The sequence below is a fragment of the Lolium rigidum genome, chromosome 3 (assembly GCF_022539505.1).
Source record: "Lolium rigidum isolate FL_2022 chromosome 3, APGP_CSIRO_Lrig_0.1, whole genome shotgun sequence".
Lineage (NCBI taxonomy): Eukaryota > Viridiplantae > Streptophyta > Magnoliopsida > Poales > Poaceae > Lolium > Lolium rigidum.
In genome coordinates, this window is record NC_061510.1 from 232559363 (window position 1) to 232585819 (window position 26457).

The 26457-nt window shown below is 47.1% G+C and overlaps 1 protein-coding gene and 1 pseudogene across 1 annotated transcript; both read right to left on the reverse strand.

Annotated features, from left to right (window-relative positions):
• Window positions 1–2361: 2361 nt before the first annotated feature.
• On the reverse strand, window positions 2362–3955 carry LOC124696169 (annotated as a pseudogene).
• Window positions 3956–11355: 7400 nt separating this feature from the next.
• Window positions 11356–13013, reverse strand: LOC124699100 (transcription factor JAMYB-like). The gene is made up of 2 exons (XM_047231467.1): window positions 12516–13013; window positions 11356–12110 (listed from the first exon to the last, which is right to left on the reverse strand). The coding sequence occupies exons 1-2, from the start codon at window positions 12917–12919 to the stop codon at window positions 11531–11533; spliced, it is 984 nt and encodes a 327-aa protein (XP_047087423.1). The 5' UTR covers window positions 12920–13013; the 3' UTR covers window positions 11356–11530.
• Window positions 13014–26457: the final 13444 nt, after the last annotated feature.

Here is a 26457-nt window from a genome sequence, read left to right on the forward strand (position 1 = left end):
GTGGCGTACTTGGCCTGCCACGTTTGCTTTTCCAGCTACGAGCCGAGCTGCGGGAGCTGGGCTCGGGAGTTTCGTCGGTGTGGCGTATTTAGTTAGCCACGTACTGCTCTGCACGCCGACGTTCCTCCTGTCTTCGCCGGAGTCCCCGATGTTGTGGCCTGGTTTGTGAGTGCCCGGTCCACACAATCCGGCACATACATGCATGCGTACCCATGAGGGATCTCCTTAGGCGCCTCCATTAAGCCCGGTAGTCACTGGGGTCGCCACCAGTGCACGTAGACGAGGAATGCCGGTGTAGTCGGCACTTCAGCGAGGTGTCTGCCAACGCAAATGGCAGCGGTGGACCGGGACTGGAATGGCAATTCTCCTTGATGCGTCCGAGAGCTGGTCCGACGGCGAGTGCTTGGTGGCTCATGATCTCCGGATCACGCGCGAGGCGACACGCTCCAGCACGTTAACCAAGTTCTCGAGTGGCGGTGTAGCGAGTGAGCCACCGGGTAGTTGATCTCCTGCCGCGGACCCCCGGTGCGTTCCTCCGACGGGGAAGAAAGGTCTATCCCATCGAGTGCACCTTCCGGTGAGAACCCCTTCCATCCGATGCCACCGAACGGGTTCTGCGAAAGAGCCGATGAGGTCGGCTTCGAGGGTAGCCTTGATCTCATTGTATTGCTTCTTGAGGTCGTCGGGCAGATCCTCGTAGGTGACCGCGCGTGCCGTCCGCCATCTCGGATGTAGATGGCGATGTGGTTGATGTAGACGATTGTCCCACCGGGCGTGCCGGAATGTGTTGGCTGCCAAAACCCACCGGCGGGCAGCGGCCTTGTCAACACCTGTAGAGCCGGGGGAGCCTAGAGCTGCGGCTGGCTGAGACCCCTCCGAGCGACGGCCCGCAATGCTCTTCTGGTCACACGCGGCGTTGCGAAGTGCAAGGGCGTGCCACCTGACCTATACCTGGTCAGGAAGGTGATGAGATTGCCTCGCTTAGTTTCCTGCGGGGCATACACGTAAACGTTAAATACGAGCCTCGATCGGCTCTCGGGTTATCACTGTGAATCGGCTCAAAGAGCCGATCCACCCATGATCCGTACGGGGTGTACGAATACCTGGTGGTCCTGCTTGATCAAGATGAAGCTAATGAGATCTACGAAGATTTAGGGTTTTCACCACATAATCGGATCATCCTACTCCGAGGTTGGGCCGAGATGGCCACGCACGGTGCTCGTAAGCCGATCCTAAACAAGGCCAAAAAACCAACATGAAGTTGATCCTAGGAACATCCCGTTTAGGACTTGCGAACGCCACCCTACGTGCCACGAGGATCCTCCCCCCTTTGTAAGGCCAAACTATTGCAGATATTAAACTAATCCTTGTAGAACAAGGAGCAATCGTAATCGGATCAGATCTACTAAATAATGATCAAGCGGGGTGCCGCCCCACACCTGGGATAGGCGTGAGGACGGCTAGATATGCAAGGGTTGCACTACGTAAGCATGCTTAAACGAAGAACAATGCTAACCCTAACACATCTAATGATAACTACGTTGCTCGCCATCAAAAGCGCTTCGAGTACGAGCAACGCATGAACAACGTGGGGCTTGTGCTGCCTAGATCGCAAGATGCGATCTAGGCAGCATGTCGCTACTGATAGAAACCCTCGAGACGAAGGAGTTGGCGATGCGCCGAGATTGGTTTGTTTTTGGGGTTGAACGTGAGTTGTTGTTTATTCCATAAACCCTAGGTACATATTTATAGTCCGGGGGACTTTCTAATGTGGACGTGCACTAAACCGTGCACAAGATAAACTCTAACTTCTAAATCGATACATAATTTATTCTACTAAGATACACGGGCTAACTAGCCCAACTTCTCCGTGCGAGGCCGCTTCATAGATCTTTCATATGTAACCTTCCAAGCCCATCTTGATCGCGGCCCACCTCTGACTCGGTCAAATTCTGGTGATAACACATTCATGTATAGTATCTGAGCAATACTAAGTAATTTTAGTCCCATATATAATCACAATACACATGCTAAAAAAAGCAGTCTTCATGTGACCAACAACAAAGTATCATGCATTTCTTACTTTTCAGTTGAACTGAACATATGTCAACAGCATATGACAGAATCACACATGCCAAAAAGGTTTAATCAGGGCAATGCTTGCTGCCGATACACAAATAATTCATACTACATACAAAGAATGCAGAAATATCTGAAGTATACAATTTGAGCAGCGATTCGGCTCATAAATTTCCTGAAGAGAAAATGAAAACAGCATAATGCAAGCTCATATCACATATTGCAGCAACATGTGCAGGCGTTGGTGCTAATTAACCCGGGGAAGGATCAACGTTTCTCCTTTCATAGTGCCTTCTTCTGCAAAATAATTCGCAACACCGTGAAGGGATTATTACTAACGCTTTACGGTAGGTAAACAAGAAAGTAAGCCGACGCGCGGGGCTAGGATGGACGAGTTATGGTACCTCAGATGTAGCCTTTGTCGATGAGGCTTTCGAGTACGAGGCGGAGGACTTGGGCGACGAGGCTGACGAGTCCTTGGCGGCCGATTTGGGCGACGAGGCTGGCGATTCCGTGGCGGCCGACTTGGGCGATGAGGCCGGGGATTCGGCGGGGGAGGCGGCAGAGGATTTGGCGCCACCGGCTTTTTTTGTCGACGGAGCAGACTTGCCGGTTGGCGGTGGCAGGATCCATGAGTCGCCGAAGACGTAGTGTGTGCCGATGAAGGGTTTGACCTGGGCCTCGGTGAGATCCTGCGCCCAGCCGACCCTCTTCTTCGCGTCCGACCCCGGCCCGCTGCACTTGTACTCGCCGTAGTAGATCCCGCTACTGCAGTGTATATATAGTCAGTAAACACGTAGGATGATCAGAAAAGGAGATCATCTTCTGCTTGCAACAATGGTGTACGTAAAAGGAAGCCCACATGATCAGATGATGAGAGACGTTAATTACCTCTCGGGCGCCTTGATGCTCCATCCGTCCCACCCGACCGGCACGACCTCCTTGCTCATCTCGGTGAACGCGTAGACGACGCGCGACGAGTCCCCCACGCCCTGCCCAGGTAGATCTGGCCCCCGCTCTCGCCCTTGATGCTGCAGTTCTTGAAGGAGAAGCCGCTCTCGATGGCGCCCTCGATGGTCTTGGTCCGCTGCTGCGCCGTCAGCACGGCCACCTCCTTCACGATGGAGATGATCTTGCAGCCCTCGTAGAAGGACCTCCCGAACCCGAAGATGAAGTCCACGCTGCCCCTGATCACGCAGTCCTTGAAGTAGTGCAGCCCCTTGTGGTCGTACAGAGTGTCCTGCCCGCCGTCGATCGTGCAGTTGTAGAAGGCCGCCTTGGTGCCGAACACCCTCAGCGCCACCGCCTGCCCGCCCTTGGCTCCCGGCTTCGCCAGCGGCGCGTCGTTCTTGAATACCACGCCGTAGGCCACGAAGTAGTCGGACTCGATCGCCACGGTGGTGCTGCCCACGGTGCCCACCGGCTTCCCGTCCTTGCCCACGGTGGCGGCGGTGTCGCTCCAGGCGATGATGGCCGGGTTGAGCGGGTCAGACTTGAAGGTCACATACGGCTTGCTGAGGTTCAGGAAGATCTTCTCGCGGTACTCGCCGGGCTTGAGGTCCAGGATGACGCGACCGGTGTTGCCCTCCGGGATGGCCTCCAGCGCGGCGTTGATGGTCTTGTAGTCGCCGCTGCCCTTGGGGTCCACAACGTAGGTGGTCTTGTTGTCCTCCGCCTTGGCCAGGGACTCGTCGATGGTGGTGCCATTGTCGCCCGCCGCCTTCTTCGCGTACAGCGCCTGGTTCACATTGTAGTCTGTCTGGGTCGCCGTCAACCAGTTGTCGAACGCTGTGCCGGGGGTTGCAGCAGGAGACGCCCATGGCAGCGAGGCCGCCAGCACCGCCAGAGATAGGAGCAGCGCCATGTTGCGGCCCATGGTGATTGACGCGCGTCGTCGAACGTCGTCCTCTCCTCGCAAGCTCCTTCGGAATGGTGGGGGCGTATATGTAGTGCGTCCAGGTAGATGCATGGCGGATCGCCATTTTTGGCGTGGAGCTGGAGGTAACCGCGCCGGATGTCTCGTCTCCGTCGGGAGAACCACACAAGGTAGGGCGTGAAGAAAGAGGAGTTGAGGAATGGCTAATTTGAGACTTAGATTCGCCGTACAAGCATGCAACCTTCCTTCTTGAATTGCCAATAAGAAATGGAATCTCGATCGGAGATTGAACACGAGCGACCACAAGGATCTGCTTTTTTTTTTTCGAGGTGTGTAATAACACAGCGATCTGCCGGGCCGCTGCTTTACAATCGACTAGGCTTAATTGGGCCGAGAATGTTTGACAGATTCTAACAAGAGATATGTCGATCGAGTCTACTGGAGGTCTAGCCCACCATAGTATAGAAACTTTTTTTGAGGGACCATAGTATAGAAACTTATGATTGAGAAGAGTGCACATCTACGATTTTTTTTTCTTTTTCGTTTATCTCTCAAATTTATAATACATGGACTTGAAATTGTGCGTGTCACTGAAAAAATACAACTAAAATGTGTAAAAAATATAAAAAACTATATATATATATTTAAAATTCAAACAAAATTCAGAAAAAATCGGAACTATTTTTCTCACTTTATATCACATTTTTTTGTGAACTGCAAAGTTTTCAATCCATTTGTTGTATGGTATAAGAGATATAAGAAAGAGAAATTGGCTGAGAGGAAAAGATGGCCTAGCACAGATCTTTGACGCACCTATTACCAACCAAGGTAGAGTTGTGCACTAAGCAGTTGTTCAGAAGTCCACATTAGTCAGTTGTTGTTGTTGCTTTGTTTTTCAGCTAGGAATAATCCAATCACACAAATTCATAATCACTTTTTCAAGAAAATGCAAGATTCGCATGCCATAACACTAATCACACATTAGCATTGGCCTTTTGCACTAAGTACATATCAGTCCTTTTAAGACCCCTAGATGCCCATAATTTGTTTTTAGAATTTACATGTGTTTCTATGGTATATTCAATGTAATGGTTGGTGTATTTTTTGTATATATACAAGGAGAAAACGTTCGAATGGACCTTCGGTGTGTAATCACGTGACTGAAATAAAATTTCTTCTTGTTCCCTTAGTAGTGCATATATGATCATTTATCAATTTTTGTCAGATTTTGAAGGCTGCAAGAAAACAAGAGCATATGACACACGATTTTCTGTGAAAATTCATCTGTAGCCAAAATGCCCTCATCGCAAGATTCTTGAACAAAGCCTGAGAAACATCTTAGGCCTTCCACAACGTTGCATTTTATCGGTGCCCAATTGTTTCGGTCTTCATTTAGGGGTGCCCTCACGTTGTGACACCGGTGCTCGCATCGAAGTTTTCAAGCATCAGATCACCTTAGTGCTCCGATTCCCAAATCCATCTGCCATTAAAATATGCATATCCTCTACTGTTACCAACAACTTCTCTCCGCTAGAAACCTGGACATAGGCACGGTAAAGTCTATTTTATCTATATTGTGGGTCCCATATTTATTTTGAAGCATCGACCACGCTGTGACAATCGGTGCCCTATTTTTCTCTCACAGCCTCTCTGCTGAGGTGGCAATAATTTCAGGGCGTGGGAACCAACCACGTTCTCAAACATAAAGTTATACGTGTACACGCCTAAACTGCACACAAATGGCTTCCTAGGTCCGCGGAACTCTTTATTTTTTTTAAAAAAGCATATTTATAAGATTAAAAAATATCTATAAATATGCAAAATCTCAATGGGAAAATTCTTCGTATTTGAGGCTACAAAAAAGAAAAAACTTAAAGTTTGAAATTGTGCACTATTCCCTATGATTAAAACCAAAAGAATCATCATTTTTATTTCGAATTAAGGTTTTCATAATTGACTACATACATAATATTATAATAATATTTTGAGATTACAAGATTTTAACCTTTTTTAATAAATGGGTACATAGAAATCGCTCTATTTTGAGTCTTCTACTCGCCCGAGGCTATTCAAACACCGATAGCCGGGGTTCGTATACAATTTGGATAAAAATAACCTAATGCTGAAACAAATTTTAAAAGTAGACCTTCCGCGAAATAAATTCACAAATCTAACTCTTTTGTGTCATGCCTGTCTTTACAGTGTGGCACCTTGGTATGGCTCTCTAGACTGGGCGTGGCACCCCATTGTGTCACACCATATGTTGGGACGTGGGAAAAAAGTGTGACGCCATTGGCTAGGGGCGATAGTTTATTTTTTTTAAAATAAAACTTTAGGTCAGTTTTGTGAAAAAAGCCGGAGTCGTACCCAACAATTTTACTCCCTAAGGCTGGTGCCAACGCGGGCGGTAGCCGGGGCGCTACCGCCCGGGGCGGGGCGGGAGGCGGGCCGGAGGCGGGCGGGACGGGAGGGAGAGGCGCCGGCGGGGCGCCGGCGGTAGCGCCCGCTCCCGCCGGCTGGCGCCGCGTTGGCGGCGGGAGGGAGGCGGGAGAGGGCGGGAGGCGGGGCGGCGCGATGGCGGGGGTGGGGGCGGGAGGCGGGCGGGCGGGCAGGGCGGGCTGGGAGGCGGGCGAGAGGCGGGGCTGGAGGCGGGCTGGAGGCGGGCGAAGTGGGCGGGAGCGCGGGCGGGAGTGGGGCGGCGGTGCAACGGCTAGGCTGACGTGCCGCGACGCGATTGGTCCACGTCGACTAGCCGTTGCTGGTTCAAATTTTCAGCTCCACCCCTATAAATACCCCCATATACCCCCATATTTTTCACTCACACTCCACACCCATCTCATCTCCATTCATCACCTTCCCTCTCTCAACTTCTCCACCATGTCCGGTTGGACTCCACCAGATTTTTCGTTCACGGATCTGATGCAAGACGGGTCACCAATAGACCTCGAAGGTGCCTCTCCGACGCATCGTCGCAGCAATGTAGCTTCTTCGCCGATTCCCCGAGTTTTATGGTCCCCGGCGCACCACCTCCGGGGCCATATGGCTCATACGCTCCACCTCCGGCGCCTCCGGGAGCCATATGGTTCATTTCTTCCGCCTCGTATCCATACCCCCAAGCACCTCCAAATGCTCCACCCGTAGGTAGCGGGAGTGGCATTGTACCCCCGTACCCACCACCTTCGTACGGGTCATACCCTCCACCTCCGTATCCATACGCGCCATATGGTCCGTACCCCCACCACCTTCCGAAGCTCCAAGCTCCGAGTCCAATGCCGCGGAAACAATCGTACCACCGCGTGCAAAGAGGCTTGACTGGACTGTCCCGGAAGAGGAGAAACTGGTACTTTACAAACCCATCACATATTTATTGCATTATTGGTTCTTGCTAGGATTTGTCACTAACAATATCTATTTCGGGGTAGGTTAATGCTTGGCTTTTCAACTCCAAGGACTCGTTGCCGGTAATTGCAAGACCGGCACTAGTTTTGGGGTGGGATAGCTGCAACCTTCAACTCTACCGCAGATCCTTCCCGTCATCGGACCTCGAAGCAGCTGAAGGATCATTGGAACGCCTACAACAAGGAGGTGTCCCTTGTTCAACGCATACCACATCCAAGAAACAAATATGCGTCGAAGTGGAGCGGACGATGATATGGTCATGAAGGCGGCAATGGAGAGGTACGCGCGGACAAAAGAGTGACGGGGCCGTTCGGAAAGCTCCACTGGTGGAATGCTGCAAAAAATGAAGCGAAGTGGAAAGGACAACATGGTCCTGGTAGTGGAACCGACTCCAGTTCCAAGAGAATCCGTCTAGGACCCGATGGTGAGTTCGAGCTCTAGCGACGCGACAGGCGACACGGAGGAAGAGCGTCCAATGGGCCGCGATAGGGCCAAGACCGCGGTACGTAAGGGCAGGAGGAAGGGGAAGGAAACCTCATCAAGCAGTGAGGTAGGAAGTAAATCCTTCGCGATGAGTACCATGATGAAGAGTTTAGTGAAGGCTAAGCTATTCAAGCAATGGAACAAAATGAAAGACCGATCAACCGTCGACATGAACGAAGCAGAAAAGCGCAAACATGCGAAGGCCATGAAGATGGTGGAAAAAGAGCTTGGTGCGGAAGATGATGACGACGAGGAGGAGGAGCAGAACCAAGAGGAAGAAGAGTAGAATTTTTATTTATTATGTAATTTTTAATATTTATTATGCAATTTATTAATTATTATGTAATCGGAAATATTTTAAGTTGAATAAAATATTTTCTTGCATTATTTTGAATGTCTAAACAAAATCGAGTGAAATAACTTAATGTAGAAAAGAAATGGTGATGTGGAGGAGAGAGAAGTGAGAGTGGGACTATAAGCACGTGCGTAGCGACCGTGTGCGTGAGTGGGGTGAGAGTGGGGTGAGAGTGGGCCAAAAGCTGACGTGGCGGGGCGGGAGCGGGGCGGTGCGTTGGCACCAGCCTAACATAACTCTCGTTCCCAACATGTTCCTGAACGAGCATGCAGTCCGAAGTCTGAACAAAGTGTAACCGCCATGAATCCCATTTTTGGAAATCCTCGATCGCAACCGGCCGGTCAAGCCAGCGTCTGCACCGACGTGAACGGTGAGCCAGCGCCAGATGGTCCTCCGGCCGGCCGGCGGGTCGTCCCGTCCCTGGCGTACGTACGACGACGGTAGCGACGTACGGCACCGGCGACGCATCGCTCGCTCGCCGACGTGGGTGCACGGAGACAAACTAGTAACTAGACATCGGGAAGCAGCTGGCATGCGTCGACCCATCGATCGATCGACATGCCCATCCGTCGTCGACGACGTGTGTGACCGGCACGGTCTTCCTGAACAGTGAACGTGATCGACGTACTGTAGTAGCCTTGCCTCCGAGTCTTAGCAAATCTTGGCCCCTCTCGCCGTTGACCCTTCCGTGGGCACCGGGTACGCGCGCAGCCCTGACGTGGCCGGCGGGCCGCCGGACGACCTGCCCGTACGACGCGACGTGGCACTTGTGCTGAGTTGTAGCGTCCTGTGTGGATGAGATCATTTGCGCACGTGCCGCCTCTCGTTGTACGACCGCGCGCTGGGGTCGCCGGCCGCCGGTGCATGCATCGCCTCCGCCACCAGCTGGCTGCCGCCGGGCGGTGGCACGAAACGATCCCACACCGCCACTTGCAGCGTTGCACACTTGCACCGTAAAGTATTCTTTTTGTACATTTTTTTCTCTCTTCAACTTGTACTTTAAATACATTTTCAGGTGCACGTACTTGATGATTCCTGCGCATAGCACATGTACGACGAAACAAAGTGCAGACCTTACTATAACACGCTGCACCCCGTCTACGAGTAGTATTATTCACTTGATTAATCCTCTTTTAGTTTCACTGAGAACTAAGAGTAGACAAATCTCTCTTACAAACCTCGTGTGCAACAGAAAACCTTAGTTACAACCTGTATTGTAACTCATGACTAGTACAAATCACAACATAATCATATGATTTAGGAGTAGACCAAGAACTAAGAGCATCTCTAAGTGATATCCCTTAAAAACAATTACATGCGTTAAATTTCAGTTTATCTTCTCTAGCCCGCACCTAGCAGCTCCTTTATCCGGTTTGAGGAGTAAAAATATAAGAGTCGGCCACCCGAAGAAGTAAATATACTCGACCTCGACTCTCGACCGTGCAGATTATATTTTTTTGCTCTCCCACACGTGCAAGTGTTCTCCCCCTTCCACCCCACTCCGCCGCCTCCCGCCACACCTAAGAGTCTCTCATCATCGCCAGAATCAACCGTAGCTCCATCGCCTTCGACGCGTCGATTTCTCCGATTTGGTGCAAAATGGAGACACTACGAGCTCAATGTGCATAACGAAACTGGCAGTGGATATAGCTGCCGTAGATTGGTAGCACTGACGTACTTCGGTCGCTGCAAGCTTGCTTGGTGTGCGACCAAAGACCGATGATGGAGTGGAATTTTCGTCAATTGAACCTTACCGAGAGTCTTGCATCCCCACCCACCAAAATGTAGCTTCGGTGCTATCTCAACAACGTCGGCCGAGGATTTCACCTCCTCCGCCCGCCAAGTGTTTGACCGTTTGTCTAGATGAGTTTCTTTTTTGCTATTTTATTATTATTTTTGGTTTTATCAATCAAATTCAACATAGGTATTTGCATAAATGTAGATGGATGAAGAGGTAGAGGGAGTTTATTTTAGTCGACTATTCATCACCGGAGGGGGAAGATGACGATGACTTCGAGATAATTGTGTCCCATTGAGCCAGAACAAGATGCAAACATGATACAAAGATTCCTCGCAGTGTATCGAGAACCAAGAGATCAATACTCAGGCGCAAGATGGTCTTGTTGAGCATCACTGATGCTCCACAACACATCATAGTTGTCTTTTGATCATTTGAACCATTCATGCATTCACGTTATTTAAACCCTTTCATCTCTTTGGCGTCGAATAATTTGGTTTGTAAACTTAAATTTTATTCGTTCGTAATCCTTTTATTTTACTTATTTGATCCGTTTGCATATGTTTGGCTTCAAAAAGTTTTGTTTGAAAAAAAATAAGGGAGTTAAGTTTAGGGCTTCGGTGAGGATCCATGTTTCTTTAATTAGAAGGGCAAACATACTCCTCTAAAAAATACCTTGGTCGGATAGAGGACTAAATTATAAAACGATCGCTTAGAGATGGCCTAAGTTAATTCTCAGCCGACCAAGAATTAGCAAAACTACGAAATAAATATGTTAGTATGAATATTGAGCTTTTATACTAGCCAGCTAGTCGAAAAGCAAGCTTTGTTCGTTCCACATTGAGTTTGTTGATAGTGATGGACAAGTTAGTGCAACTGATGATTGTTGCTCTCTTGCAACAAAACAACGCATGCATGAACTTATTATACTCATTGATCCATTTGCATGATCCTGCGTATTTCCTTCGACTCTGAATACTTGTCACAAGTTTAAGGCCCGGGCTGGAGGGAGTAACAATATAACGTGCATCCTTCTAGAAGGTTAACATTTTTTAACATTTGAGCAACCTTCGTTCACATATGTGCATGGTAGAGATATAGTGGAAACGCAAAGTTGATTAAACACAACCCCCAAGCTTCCACTTGGGACTAGTAGGCAATATACAAGTCATGCCACGGAAAGTTGAAAATATGATGTGAGACAACTCTTCATGGAAAACTATTCTTGATAGGCTATTTTTTGTAAAAGAAAAAGGAGTACAAGGATAAGAGATGCATACAGCTGGTTGCCAGTTTGAGTACTAAAACCAATCATCAAGTTGGTGTAGTTGTGCTACGATATGCATCAAACATAGTACTGTCATCATCTCTCCCTCTTTCGGCTATTGAGCCACACAAGGCAAAACACCCCTTTAATGGGGAAAAGGCACAAAAGAATAAAACATGATCCAAAAAAGAAGCTTGATGCCTTGCACTTCATACATGAGTAGCAGTTAAAGTTAGCACTAGATCGAGATGTATATATGTATGTATCTCTATTAATCCTATCATACACATGTATATATGTATAAAATCCCCTCCTCAATATAAATTGGAAAACTCATTGCATCTTCCAGATGTCCTCAAGGCTCCAGAGATTCTCAGCCGAAACGCCGACGTCGGAGAATCCCTGCACCCATCCGCTGAGCTCCTGGTCGACATGGAACTGATGTTCATCGTGGGGCTGGATCTGCATATGCGTGGCCCAGAACTCCTGGTCCACGTCCTGCATCCAGTGATCGCCGCAGTCAGCTGTTTTCTCGCCGCCGCCGCCGCCGGCACTGACATGGACGTGCTGGCCCTTCTCCTCGCCGTAGAGCTCGGACGAGGTGAACGATCCCGAGGACGTCGACCTGCTGCTGGTGACCGCGCTGGCGGGAGAGGTGCTGTTGTTGACGGCGGCTGCGGCGGTCGTCTCCGCCCCTGATGGAGCGCAGGACACGTCGCCGGCGGTGACCGAGGCGGCAGCGTGGATTCGCTCGACGAGTCGTGGCATCCAGAGGTACCTCATGGCGTCCTTGAAGGTGGCGCTGCCGACTTCGCAGTTGAGCTGCTTGGCGTGCTTCTGCACCCTGGTCCTCCAGTAGTTCTTGATCTCGTTGTCCGTCCGCCCCGGCAGGTGCTGCGCGATCTTCGACCACCTGCATGCATGCACAGCTCGTTAATGGCGATTCCAGCTAAATGAGGAAGAGGACGACGACGTGGACGTGGAGGTGGAGGTGGACGTGTCGACGACGAAGAAGCGTGCGAATCCCGAACTGGTACAGCGCCGCCGGCGTCTCGCACCCATCCTGGGGTGAAGGTGATGTGGCCGGGGGTGGGTGAAGGTGACGCGCGCTGAGCCGGGCACGTCAGGGAGTCGATTATACTAGGAGTGGGTGTGACACTGATGTGTTCACACGAGTCTAATCCATCTCCCATCCAGTCCATGAAGCTTTCCACCTCATCCGCATCACGTACGTGTCGCCCCAGGGTTCGCAGCGCGCGTGCGCCCGAAGATTAACTAGTGCTAATTAATTAAGGGAGGAATTGAAAGAGGTAATTACCGGTTGCCCCAGCGGGAGTGGAGGTCGAGGATGAGCAGCTGCTCGTCGGCGGTGAAGTTGCCGCGCTTCACGTCGGGCCGGAGGTAGTTCAGCCACCGCAGCCGGCAGCTCTTGCCCGTGCGCCGCAGGCCAGCCGCGCGGGCCAGCGCGTTCCACCGACCCTCGCCGTGATTCGCGATGTAGTTGATCAGCGTCAGGTCCTCGTCCACCGTCCACGGCCCACGCCGGAGCCCCGCCTCCTCCTCCTGCTCCGCCTCCTGCTGCTCCGCCATGACGTTGCTCCTGCGACTCGGCATCGGCAGCACCACCTCCATCGGCAGAGCACTCGACTCTCTACGAGAAAGAAAGATATGAGAGAGTGAACTTGGGTGGGATTCGGGGGGAGAGGGAGACCGGCACGCCATTTATAGGGCTTGGCAAGGCAAAAGGGGAAGTCGGAGAAAGGAATGAAGAAAGCAGCGGAGACTGGGACGAGCTTCCAGCTGCTGCAAGTGTGTGAGATAGAGAGGGTTCAGAGTTCAGACACACGCTCTCGTACGTACACACCAGGATCCCTTTGTTACGCTCGCAGTACGGGTGATACCGATACGTTGCCGTCTTCTACAGCTCACAACAGCGCCTTCTCTGATGTCGGACAAAATTCTGTGCTTGCTATCAACACGGCATCAGCTTCGACTGGAGAATATCGTCAATGACATGTACTAGTACTTTCTTGGTTTTAATTACCTAACATTCTAGGTGTAGCCAAAGTTTTTTTTTTAAATTCAATTGGTAGTAATCAAAAACAAAGTTTTACCAGAACTTTTCCGGAAAATTGTACTCCCTCACTTCATAATTATCATGCGTTCTAGGTGTAGTCAAAGTCAGATTTTTTAAAAAGTCTCATCAAATTTATTGAGAAAAATATTCATATCTACCATATACAATTAATATTATTACACTCATCGTAACATATATTTTAGTATTACATCCGATCGATATTACATGTGCTGACATTTTTTCATACATTCTTGATTAAACTTTACAAATTTTTACTTTGAGTAAACCCAAAGCATGGTATATATTAAAAACGGAAGAATTATGGACAAGTCGACATTCATTGAGACATAAGTTTTAAATTTATATCTGTCTTACAGCTGTTTATCTGGAATACATGGCTATAGTATAAAGCATTAAATATGATGTCATTACAACTTTCTATATGGGTGCAAAAATTGATTTATAGTAGTATGCTAAATTATAAGTTAGTGTTTACCAAATTATAAACCACATAGCTGTATTATGTGTCAAACCAAGCGAACTAAATAATCAGTCTTTGATTGCTCACATGGATAAATATCAACAACCAATTATTTGTTTCCTTACTCGCACACGTTTCTTTGCATAATCAGGGCAACACACACACACATGTTCTGCACGAGCTGCATAAAGATTAGCATCGCACGTACTCATTGCTTGCTTAATTTAAAGGAGGATTAGTTCCTAGCTTAGGCACGGATGCATGTGACCTTTGTACAAGCCATTTTCGAACAATATTCATGGGAGCAACAACCTGTACACCCCAAAAGATTAGGGTGGCACTATAACCTCTACCCATACATGTGAGCCACTAATTTTAGGCAACTTTAATTCCCCAACTATATCAAATTCATTGTCATCCAATTAATATCGGATTTGCTTTTTTTTTTCTAAAGTATTTTGATTGATAAGCAATATTCACCAGTCCATATGTTTTCAAAAACAATGTGGTGGATATTGTTGAAAATATATAGAGGTTAATGCAGACCATCTAGTGTCAATAACATGAGAGAAATTCATGAAAAAATATGTGCGGAAAAAAGCTTGACTAAGAATTTCTAGTTGGAAAAATGCTCGACTGGACGGGATAGGGAAAGGCCCACAAACTCCCAACATCTCATCAAACATCCTCTCCAGCGGTTAATCCACGTAGAAACTTATGCACCCTCCAGGTATCATTGAGTTGGAGATTCGATGGCTCCGACGACCTTCCCCACGATGATTTAATAGGCAAAAAACATCTTATCCAGTGTGACATCCCCCCTAGCTAGTGCCCATCTCATGTATTAACACATCGCAATCACTAGTGATGGCAATGTCTTCTCCCATTGCAAACAAACCCATGTGAACAATGCGAGATAGAGCGGTGGTGCACATCAGTTCCGCAATATTCCGTCATGGATCCCATAGAAAATCTATTGCTAGAAGCTACCACGTTCGAAAGTGGTTTAGCCTCCATTTTTTGTGGAGGCAAAGCGATAAAGATGCCTTTTCCCAAAACAGACATTTTGAATGGACAACACACCACGATGGTGCAAAAGCTAGGGCCGTGAGGTGCCATATATGAAGATTAGCAATGACACGCCACAAGCTAGCTGAGCTTACCAAATGCTAATGTCGCCTGATGTATCCTTGGTGACATGCTCATCGGTCATCAACAGTGACAGCCATGAGGGCGTAGGCCGTCCGCGGAAAGGGAAAATCAATGCACGCGACTCCGGTTTCGGTTGCTTTCCTTAGCGCGGCGACAACTGGATCGGAAGCAAGCGCTGGATCCGAAAGACACGCTTCTAAGGTTTGCGATGATCAACCGTCTTGTATCGGAATGAAATGACGTATACTCTCTACTTGCAAATTGATGTCCTGTTTTTAGTTCAAGAACTGAAATTACGTACTACAAGAATTATCAAACAGAGGGGGTACTTAAAATTGTGCGAAGTTATGGAAACAGTTCTTCTAATAAAAATACAAACAAATTAGCCAATCAAACTTAGATAAATTTTACTACCTCGGGCTCTCCAAAACATCTCTCGTCTCCCCTAACAAAGGTTGTACAACACTTCACGTTAGCGTATTGCAGATTTCACGCATGCCGTCTCGAATTAAAGACATGGGGCGTTGCTTCCATACATCCATGTAAGTGGTCGATCACTAGGGTTTGCATCTCCGTCTGCTTTCTCTGATGCAACCCAACAAAGCTTTACCCAAAGGAGGCTTACGTGCAAGTAAATGTCAAGGGTGATGTGATCATACCCGTTGGATCATAAAGACTGTAGCATTGCAATCTCAATGTCAAGTAGCAGCTACGCAGAAAGGAACTCAAGCACTTACTCTTTGCCCCATGCAACTTGCACCAATAATATTACATATTTTGTTCTTCCATTGAAGTGGACGAATTTCTTAGTTCTGTAAGTACACGTGCCAATTGACCGTTTCCTCTACATCGATTCCGAAAATACTCAGCAATAAAGCTTTCAAAGAAAAACAAGGTAGCTAGTTGACGTTTTTGTACACTAACATTTTTTTTTCAATAAAGAGTACACTAACAGTTTGGATGCATAATCTGAGCGGTGAAATGGTGATGTGATCGACAAGTACGACAATGACGCGATATACTTCCATATCCAAGATTTCTATGCACATTGAATATAAATCCATGAAACTATTTGTGTTCTTCTGCCTGGTCCAGTGTATATGTATAATTCCATTGTGCCTATAGGCTATAGACCCCATATGTTATTTTGAATCAAGTTGGAATTAGTTTTACGATATGTCTATCTCTTGCCCAGTTAAGTCTTGTGACCTAGTTTGGATTATGTTATTCACTAGCGGATTTTAGTACTTCGCTGAGTGCCTAGGACACACGGCAAAACCGAAAACACTATCCGTAAAGACTTTTCAGAGGGACACCCTTGGGTAAAGGGCCTCGACAGCGAGAATACCGCCAAACTGTCCTTTGCCAAGTCTGTTCTTTCATGCACTTAGCAAATATTTTGCCACGTGTTGAACACACGTATTAGCAACAAAAAAAGTAACAAGCGGAAGTGACGCGGTAGAGCCCTTGCCGAGCATTTAACCTGGCACCCAAGAGTTATTTTGCATACCAAGAAATAAGCAAATAACATAATAAAATCCGCCAAGCCGGAGCTCCACCTAGCCGAAAGAAAGAAAATTGAATCTATTTTGGTATTGCCTATCTAGTATGGTCTACTTTGTGTAAAAGTTAGAGATTCACTAATTTGCACCATGTTATTTGCACTTGATTTATGGAAAAACCAGTTGGTACATATATAATGTGAAATCATTTTAACTCTACAAATATTGAAACTCCTTTTTGCAATGATGTGACATGGAAAGCACCTCTATGCAAAAAAAAAAAAAAACGAGAAAATTATCTTGAACTATGCCCTATAGATGGCCATCAGCTTGGTTATTTGGTTTGAAAGCCACAAATATTTATACATGATGGGTCCTTTTGTGTTTTGCTAAAAGTTTTGAAATTTTAATTACGTATATCATTATTCATTTATTCCTGACAGCTGGTGCACACAAAGGGGGCTCCATGCCAAAGTATTGCATTTTTTATTTATTTTTTATTTATTTTTCTTTCAAAATGCTGTAAAAATCATCGACACATATATTTGCGGCAAGGACCTGGATCTCTCAATGTCTTTTGTGGCTACTGCATATAATCCTACTTAGGTATCCTAAAATGATTATGGTCCTCATTATTGAAACACTACCCTAAAGTTCCATATTGGAGTATGTCATTAAAATTTGAACATTAATTTTAAGGTAGAATTTCTGGAATATAAAATAAAATCAGCATTTCAATATTTAATATTGACATCCTTTTAAACAAATTACAAATCCAAAATTTTGTGAGAAAACAAAAATCTTAGGATATTCAAAATTATTACCATTTAATTGCAATATGCTTTATAAAATCAAAACTCCTATGGGAAATCCATAAGTCACTCTATACAATAATTTATTTCTAGACAATACTTTCTAGCATTCATCACAATTCAAACTACATTTCCATCGGTATCTTACATGAAGCTAGTACACTAAGACCATTACAACCATGTCAAAAATAATAACACTCCAATAATAAGTAATGTTCTTATGAGCTTAATTAAGAGTGCATGAGGGCATTAATTTTACTTTTACACCTAGTAAAAGTCCCTAGTAGCTACTCTGGTAAATCTCATTTCCTAGTACTTCATCCTTTCTTGGATAAAAGGTCACAAACTCATATTTAAGGTATTAAAAAAGGTAACAAATAAATATCACGATTAACTATGTGAAAAATGCTCTCGTGTTTCATAGAACATGTTGCATGTGGTGTCTCTTTCTCAGTTTCTCTATGGTTGCATACAACTTTCTTATTAATGAGCATCATCTTACTGGTAGAAATCTAACCATTTTTTGATTAGTGTTCATGGCTTTGTATAGATCATTTTTTTTATTATGGCCTTGTATCCAAGAAAAGGAAAAGCCTTCTGGCAGAAACACGCGTGTAGAGGCTCTTCTTCTTCCTCCGGGCCATCTCTGCATGTGCCGCCAGTCCCTGCCGTGGGCTTTCCCGGCCACGTGACCACCTGGCCCACCTGCACGCGCCCATGCAGCTCCTCCTCACTCGCACCCGCTCGCCACTCCATGGCGAGTTTCATCGATGGAAGGAGCTCAAAATTCATTGCTAATTGGCCTAAAACTTTGTCACAGCCGAAACCTCCTTGTCGGGAATTGTAGATTGACACCGGAATCAACTCCTCCCATCGTGTAATCGAGCTCCCGAGTCGCCGGTGTCGGCGCGAGGGAGCATCGACTTGTTTCTAGTTCACCAGTAAACGAGCCCAAAAACAGGTTCTATCGGATACTTGGATAATTTTATCTGACACATTAGAAAATATTTTCCGGTGTTGAAGGTTTTCCAGAATCTATTCCACGCCTATTTTTTGTCTTATACTGCAAATATATTTATTTGACCACTTTTTATGTATCTGCTAGAGATGCTCTTAGAGGCATCTCCAAGAAAGTTTCTAAATTTTGGATACCCAAGCTGGTTCTACTTCTACTTTCCCTTATGAAGTCTGAATCACTCTATAATAACTACAATAGAGTATAATAAAATCTGAAAAGATAGCAAAAAATAGTACTTATTATTATTATTATTACTCTGATTCAAAACATATGCCTTTTAAAAAGCTAATTCATAGCTTTCTAAAAAGACATATTTTTAAAACAGAGAGGTAGTATAACACAATGGTCATCAATTAAACACGAATCTAAACAAATTCTTATCGTACCATCATCACAAAATTAAAAGGCCTAGATTTATCTAATGTACTGTAAAATAACATCTAGAGATACTCCCTTTATTTCAATGAAGAAGGCGCCCTCGTTTTCGTATCTTTTTATTTGATTAAAAATTATTATACATGTAAAAAGATTGATAGTATAAAACTAGCATCATTAGAAAGTGTTTTTGAATACAAATCCAGATTACATACCATATAATAAATATTTTATTGCTCAGTTTTTCTGGTCAAAGTTCGTGTTGAAATACGCATACATATTATTCATCGAAACGGATGCAGTAACTACAAAATAAAACTCCAGGGAGATTAATTTCTAGAACGAAACTATATATACGCCCTTCCTTCACAATTAATTCGCTTTCTGGGATTAGTCGAAATCAAACTATGTAAAATTTAACTAAATATTTAAAAAACATCAACATCCACAATGTAAAAGCTATAGTATTAGAATAGGAAAAGGCTATATTTTCATATTATATGCATCTGTGATATTATGATTATTGATATTTTAGATTTTTCTCTATAATTTTTTTGTCAAAGTTGATTTTTCGATAAAGAGAATATATTAATATAAAAAATACCAATTACATCCAGCCTCTGCAACAATGCAATGCTCTATGGCATTACGGAAGCACACAACCAAAAAAGAGAAAAAGAAAACTAAGAAATAAAAGTCCCGCTACAATATCCCAGCGTTAGCAACAATAATACATCCACCACCAAGACAACACCTGAAATTCAGACTCTCCAAAAGCAATGCCTCCAAGAATAGAACAGTGCACCAGCGCTGTTGTCGCCCGATCAAAGATGTTAGGTTTTCACCCTGAAGATAGTCTCCGCTCTCAAAACAATGCCTCCAACAAGGACATTGACAGGCACAACCAGTTAAGGCCAGACCTTGGGTTTTCACCCTGAAAGGTAAAACTCCGAACTTCACATGTGTTGCCGCCCCCACTTTCATACCACCGCTGCGAAGTACGGAACACCAAGCAAGTCCCTCAACAGCGCAGAGACTTGAACCTCCCTTAGCTAGTCTTTCAATCCGGCCTTCATAATATTCTCTTCTTCTGTCTTCACCATGGACCAAATGTCACTTGATGTCAACACAGAACAAAGCTTCGTGCAGCTCCCTCCATAACGAAACGGTCGGAATAAAATCGTGGGTGCGCACGATCCAATAGCACCAATCCAGCAAACTCCAGGCAATAGAAGTACTGTTACATTCGTCGGCGGCGCCATCCGGAACTCAACACTCCGGCCAGATCGAGAAGGGCAAGCCTCAGGTTGGTCTTCATCGTCGCCCAAGAGAGACCCTAGGACCGCCACCTTTATTCAGGTCGGCCCCCCACACCGACGGCCATCCCAGGCTGGCCAAGGTTGCCGCCAGAGACACCAAGCGCAGATCGCGTAGTCCGGAGACATCGCACACGCGTGGGCACTGCCGCAGCCGAAACACCAGCCCTCCACCGCTGGCCGCCGAGAGGCGAGGAGAAGAGGACGTAGGGTTTTCCCCTGCAGCCCGCCCCCACCCATCCCTCCACCGCCGGTAGGGCTCACTACCACCTCGATGTCCGTTGTGCCGCCGCCGAGCCGAGCCTACGCGCCGCCACCGAGGCCCCCGACGAGAGGGCCGCACCCTGGCCTGAGGAGGAAGTCCCGTGTCCGCCCCCTGTGCGAAAGGACGAGGAGTCCCCGCTGCCACCGACGCCGACTAGGCTTTGCCTGGCCGTGCCCCCTAGCGGCGGCGAGGGAAGGGAGGGGGAGAGGGGGTGTGGCGGAGGCGACGCGGTAGGGTTTCTCCCGGCCGCCACGCGGGGGCGACACGGGAGAGGGAGAAAACATGATAATGTTTTGAATTTAGAAAACCTGGAACGCGAACTAAATAAAAAAAACAGAATGAGTGCTCCTTAAGAAACTGTACATTTTCCACCTCAAATAATTCCTTTGGCTCACATTCTCCCGTAAACTTCCGCAGTTCCGCGTGCTCCTCGAGAAAAAGACAAATGGGAAAAAATTGTACCCCTCTGATCTGAGATCAGTGCTCGGAGATCGATCGTGGTGTTTGCGGTTGACGGGAGAGCGAACAACGAAGAGGTGGCTGGAAGCATCAGCGTCAGACGAGAGTTCGTGTGGAACAAGCTTGCTACTTCCCCTGGATTGCCGGCAAGGCTTGATGCAGCCAGCTCTCGTCGCGAGGTAGCTGGAGCTCGCGACGTGCTCTGTTCTCCCCTTGTCGTTCCATACGGTCTTCGTCTTCCTGGCTCTTGCTTGACTCACGGACTGAGCATGGGAGGAAGCTAGCTTCGTCGCGTGCAAAATACGTACAGTACAGATGACTTGTCGTTTCGTTTTCGGTGGAAAAGGGTATACTCTCACGTATACCGAACACGTACACGTACATCTACATGAGTGCAGTATTTCCAAATCGGCTCAGTTTTCTCGCCAGATTAGATTAGCATCAGTATTTAACTTGTCATAGGTGGAAGGCGATGGTGCCACAGAACTCGACCTGGCTCGCAGGTAATCTAAGCTTTGACAAAATTCAGTCGGAAAACGTGTAGGAAAACAGAGCAACATCACCGACCACAGCTGCAAGAATCACATCTTTCAGTTGCAGAGCCGTCGTTCCATTTACAGGATCACAAGTGTCCCTGTAGCCTATGAACCTATGAAGAAAATAACAAGCGCAAGGGTAGGGGAAATCAACACAAACTTTGACTACTAACTAAATTCCCGTTGATTAGTAGTACTAGATCCAGTGTGTGAGTGCAGTGCAGCACACAATCCGTCCGCCTATCACGGCACATGAAAGTCTCCATGGGATGCTCTCCGATGCTAATAAGCAGCCAATTAGGTGTGGGGCTGAAAGAGACGGCAGTCAAAACTGCGGAGAAGTTCATCAAACTCGGAGAAAGAACGGAGTCAATCTACGCACGTGTTGAACGGTCGACAAGGATGGCAGCCTGCCCGTAGGGGACAAGGCCTGGAAAATATAGTTCTCGGAAGAAATTTGACACATAATTCACACTAGTGCAGTTTCTCACCACATCATAACTGAAAAATTATGGAACTATGTGTAATGAACTTATAACTGAACTTTGATGCAGAATGGGGACATTGGTGAGAAGACAGGCATGGAAATTTCCTTACTCTACATGTGGATTTCAAGATAACCCATTCCAAAGATTATTAAGATCTAATCAGCTCTAGTAATATTGAAATGTGTTTGGATTGTGGTGTTTGTTTGACTCGATTTTAGAACCCGTAGTGCTGCGTGCTACGTGGGACAGAGACAGAGTAGGAAACGGGGGAGAAAGCATGTCCCCGGATTTAGGGTTGTGGAATGAACGGATGATCATAATGCCGTTCAAAAGCGAAACAGTGCTTACCACTTGGGGTTTATGTGTAATGATAACTAACTCTGTTTACGTTCTAGACGATCCTTGCGCTCAGAAGAATCCATGGAAGATCGAGAGGAAGACGCACTGGCGCACTTTCTGTTGAATTGAACATGACTTGGAAAAAGGAAATGCTCCTAATTCAGTAGTTGAGTCATCAGAACTGTTTAGCACAACGCTCTGCAGTTTCATGACGGTTTCCTTCATGCGAGAAAAATTATTTCGGACCTATCCATTAATCTCTCTTTTGATGGTTACTACAAATAAATGCAGTTAGCTCAGAAGTACTTAGTATGCAATATTTCCAATGTTTCTGGAATGTTAGCTTAACTCAATCGTCAGCTCCAAAACAGTTTTTCTTCTGAGAATGTCAGTGTAAGGCCAAGGTGTGGTACTGTATGATGCATACTAAAGTGACGTAGATGGTGTTGGAAGCAAGAGTACTTGGTGAAAGCTACCTGATACCGCCTGATTATTTACTAAAACTATACCGTGAGGAGTTAACTCATGCGAAATAGAACATATACTACTAGTGGTGAGAACCAACCTGAGGTGGGTGGTTAGGAGGGTGGTTGTACCCCCAGTCCACCAGAATTTAAACCCAAGTTTAACATCTGTGTGTCTTATAAAGGCGGAATGTTTATTCAGTGGGAGGGGATGTTTCCGTCGATAGCGAGGCGCATGTGGCGATTTCATCAATTTTAAGATCCAATCCACCGGCGCAGTCTCCCGGAAGTGCTCATAGAGGTAGGGTGTGCGTGTGTGTGTTCGTAAGGGCGAGTGTATGCGCATGTATATGAGCGTTTGTGTTTGTACCGTGTTTCTAAAAAAAACTACTAGTGTTATTCCCACATTAATTAGCGACAACTCCTGGCTAATTATTGTTGAGGATTGTTATCCATATTGTCCAATCTCCCAAGTGGCCATTTGTTTATATGAAAAAAATACTCACACCAGCTGGCAGCATCACTTAGTCAGTCCTTGGTTACACTATGATCAGAACCACTTCTGAATAGAAAAGATAGTATAACAAATCATGCTTTTGGGTACTATATATATTAGCACGCTTCCATCATGCAAATCATGCTTCTGATAAGGATGTCTTCTGTCATTAAACAAAACCAAAAGTTGTAATCCGTAGAGAAGACCAATTAATTAGTCTTGATTCCTGAACCAATAGAAAGATTACCCCAAACCACGCACCAACCTGAAACTTTTAGCACCCAAAGAGGGGAACTAGTGGGAGAAAAGGAGACAGAAGCAAAGTGCCATGCAAACTACCTCAACAAAGTATTGGCCATGATTAGTACCACAGCTTATGAGTATGACACGTGTCTCCGTCAGAAGCTCAGATTGTGTTCAAAAGAAAAAAAAAATGATGCTTCAGCTAAAGGTAGGCCCAAAACTATCACTAAGTGAGACTCTTGATCAGCATTGCATACTTGAGCCAAACACTGGCCTTGCCTTTTTTTTTCTTAAGCAGTGTGAAATCAGAGGTGAAAAGGGTGCCGGTGTTGATCAAAGAAATAGGACACATGCTTTCGAAAAAGAGTGAGAAAGCAAGAAAAATAGCACTCATTGCTTCACCGGTGAAATGTGGTCTCTTGTTTCCCCTCTAGTTAGTTCGTTAGTTCACTAATTTTGTCAAAGATTCTCTTTACACACCTTCAACTTTTGGTTCGTGCTTGACCCGTTGTAATACGAAGTGCTCTGGTGGAGTGCTGGTTATGATAACGACCAATGAAGCATCAGGATTAGCATATTTTGTGGAGTTGTTAACCCTGAAACTTTGGCATCTGATTGACGATTAAATTTACCGAATTCTCGCAATATGGAAACTAGTGATGAACTGAAATGCTTTGATGGTAGATGCAATGTTTGATCTTTTTGGGTCTACATATGCCGGTCTCTAAGAAGGACTTACATTGACATTATATAGACTAAAAGGAGATAAATTTGAGACTCTAGATGGTAACGACAGTTACTAAGTATAGATGCTAATCAGAAGTGTTCTCTACCAGAACATGGACTAAAAATACAGCAGCGTTTTGTTTTTTTTCTTCGGAAAAGCGCCAGTTTCAAGAAGAAAGCGACGACCACCACAGTATCACAAACCATCCAGGGCTCCAACACATCGATCAGAGGATCAGATATAGTGATCACACATAACCAATGATTTGTGGGATTGGGGAGAAGTTGTAATCTGAAATTCCCTTCAGCTCTCGGGTGTAGATGCACCTGATTTCTGCACCAATCACGTTCAGCGGGCTGCAACATTTGTCAGCGTATTCAGCTAAGTATTCTTTTGTATCTCTGTTTTTGAACAGTGTCTAGCCGCATCTCTGCACAGGTAATCAATGCCTGCTACTCCCTCTCAGCCCAATAGTAAATGACAGAGGGTAATTTTTTTCGAATCTGCCTGGAGGCTGGATGAACGAAACGGAAGGCAAATCCACGCAACCACACCCAGCACGCCGGCGCTCCTGCAATCCTGCATCACCGAGTGTTGCCGCGCGCGACCCACGCTCTCCGCCGCCTTGTTTCCCCCGGACTCAGCTAACACCTCTTAGCTTTCGTTCTTCTTCCTCTCGTACATATATGGTAGTCCAAATCCAACTTGCCGCCGCCCACAACTGCTTACACCGAAAGGGAAGCTGAAAGGGTCCGGCGAGAATATCGAATCATGAAGCTCCGCGCAGGTCAATATGGAGGTTGCTTGCGATCCTCGAGGAGGGTTCCCAGAGGTGAACGACGGGCGTGCGTCCATGTCCCCCTGTGTCAATGTCGTTTGGCACAACAACCAGATCCTACGCGGTGGTTCTCAGAGATCCGCTGCTGCCCGCGTCTGCGACCTCTGGGCTCTAAGAGCATCCCCACTCGTTTGGGCTCCCCACGCCCAAATCCAGCGAAATTTAGCGCCGGATGGATGTAGTTTTTGGCCTGGGGAGGCCCATTTTTCCAGCCGCGAGCCCATGGACGCGCACCCACCGCGTGCATAGCGACGGCGCAGTCACCGGGAAGGGCAATCGTCGGAGTTCCCTCGACGCATTGAACCGTCGCGAAGTGGGCTGGAGAGCCGAAGCGACTCGTCGGGAACGGTCGAAGTGGCCTCGATGCGAGAACCGCCGTAATGGAGCACGAACTCCGCGGAAGAGCAACCGCCGCTCTCTTTCGTCGAGAGACCTACATAAGCACGGTTTTCGACGGGCTGAGCCATTCATCTGTTCTCTCGTCACCATCCTCCAGTCAACCATGAGCGATATCTCTTGGCCATCGGACACCGACAGCGAGGGAAGCCGCCTGGATGGCGCCATTGGTGGGATCCGGCTGCATCGTCCGGCAGCGGCGATTCCCCCCGCCGGCCAGCGAGGACGAGTGGGACGACGAGGAGGAGGACGAAGAGGCCGTGGAGCAGGCCGAGGAAGAGGCCGAGGAAGAGGAGGAGGAGCAGGGAGCGGGGAGGAGGAGCAGGAGGAGGAGGGCGAAGAGGCCGACGACGAGGAGGACTCCAACTTCCTCCGACTCGGAGGACTCAACTTCCTCCGACGAGGAGGCGACGAGCGGAAGCGTCGCCGCGACGACGATGAGGCGGGGCCTTCTAAGAAGAAGAAGTAGTTTAGTTTAGTTTTATATGTAATTTTTATGTTTATTCGAATTTTATATTCGAAATATATATATAATCTATCTATGTTACTAGAGAGTTCAAAGCTTTCGTTCGACGAGGGTATTGCCATAGATCGGGAAGACGAGGGTTTTTGCCGTAGATCGGGAAGACGAGGGTTTTGCCGTAGATCGGGAAGACGAGGGTTTTGCCGTAGATCGGGAAGACGAGGGTTTTGCCATAGATCGGAGGCCATTGTCGCCGACAAGTTGGGGCCACGCGCGCTTTCGTTTCGTCCGGAGTCCCGAGAGCTCCCGGGGGCCGGGGGGGCGTGGGATCGCCGGATGAATTTAGGCCCAAATCCGGACGAAAACGAGGAACCGGGGGCGCGACTGGGCCGAATTTCGCCGTCCGGATGGAAAAAACGCTCGCCGGGGGCCTCGTCGGGGGGACGAGTGGAGATGCTCTAATGGATGCCATCTCTGTGAGACATTGCGTAGGCATGAGCGTACTGGACGTCTTGACTTGCCGCACTGCACGGTTGGCGGTGGTTCCATCAGCACACTCGACCCGGCCGCCGGCGAGTTGGCACGCGGGGATCTCACCTCCACCGTGAGCATGATGGTTGCAGGGTGCAGGTTGGGCGGGGACCTCGACGGAGCAGTTCCCTTGGCTTCGACGGTTTCCTGCCTTTCCTAGTCGGCGTGATTCGGTTGCAGTAATCCTCCACCATGCTCTCAACAAAAAAGAAACAAAATGCACACTCCCTTCCAACCGGTCCGCATCCAATTCCGCTCCAGACAGATGCATGGACGAAAATC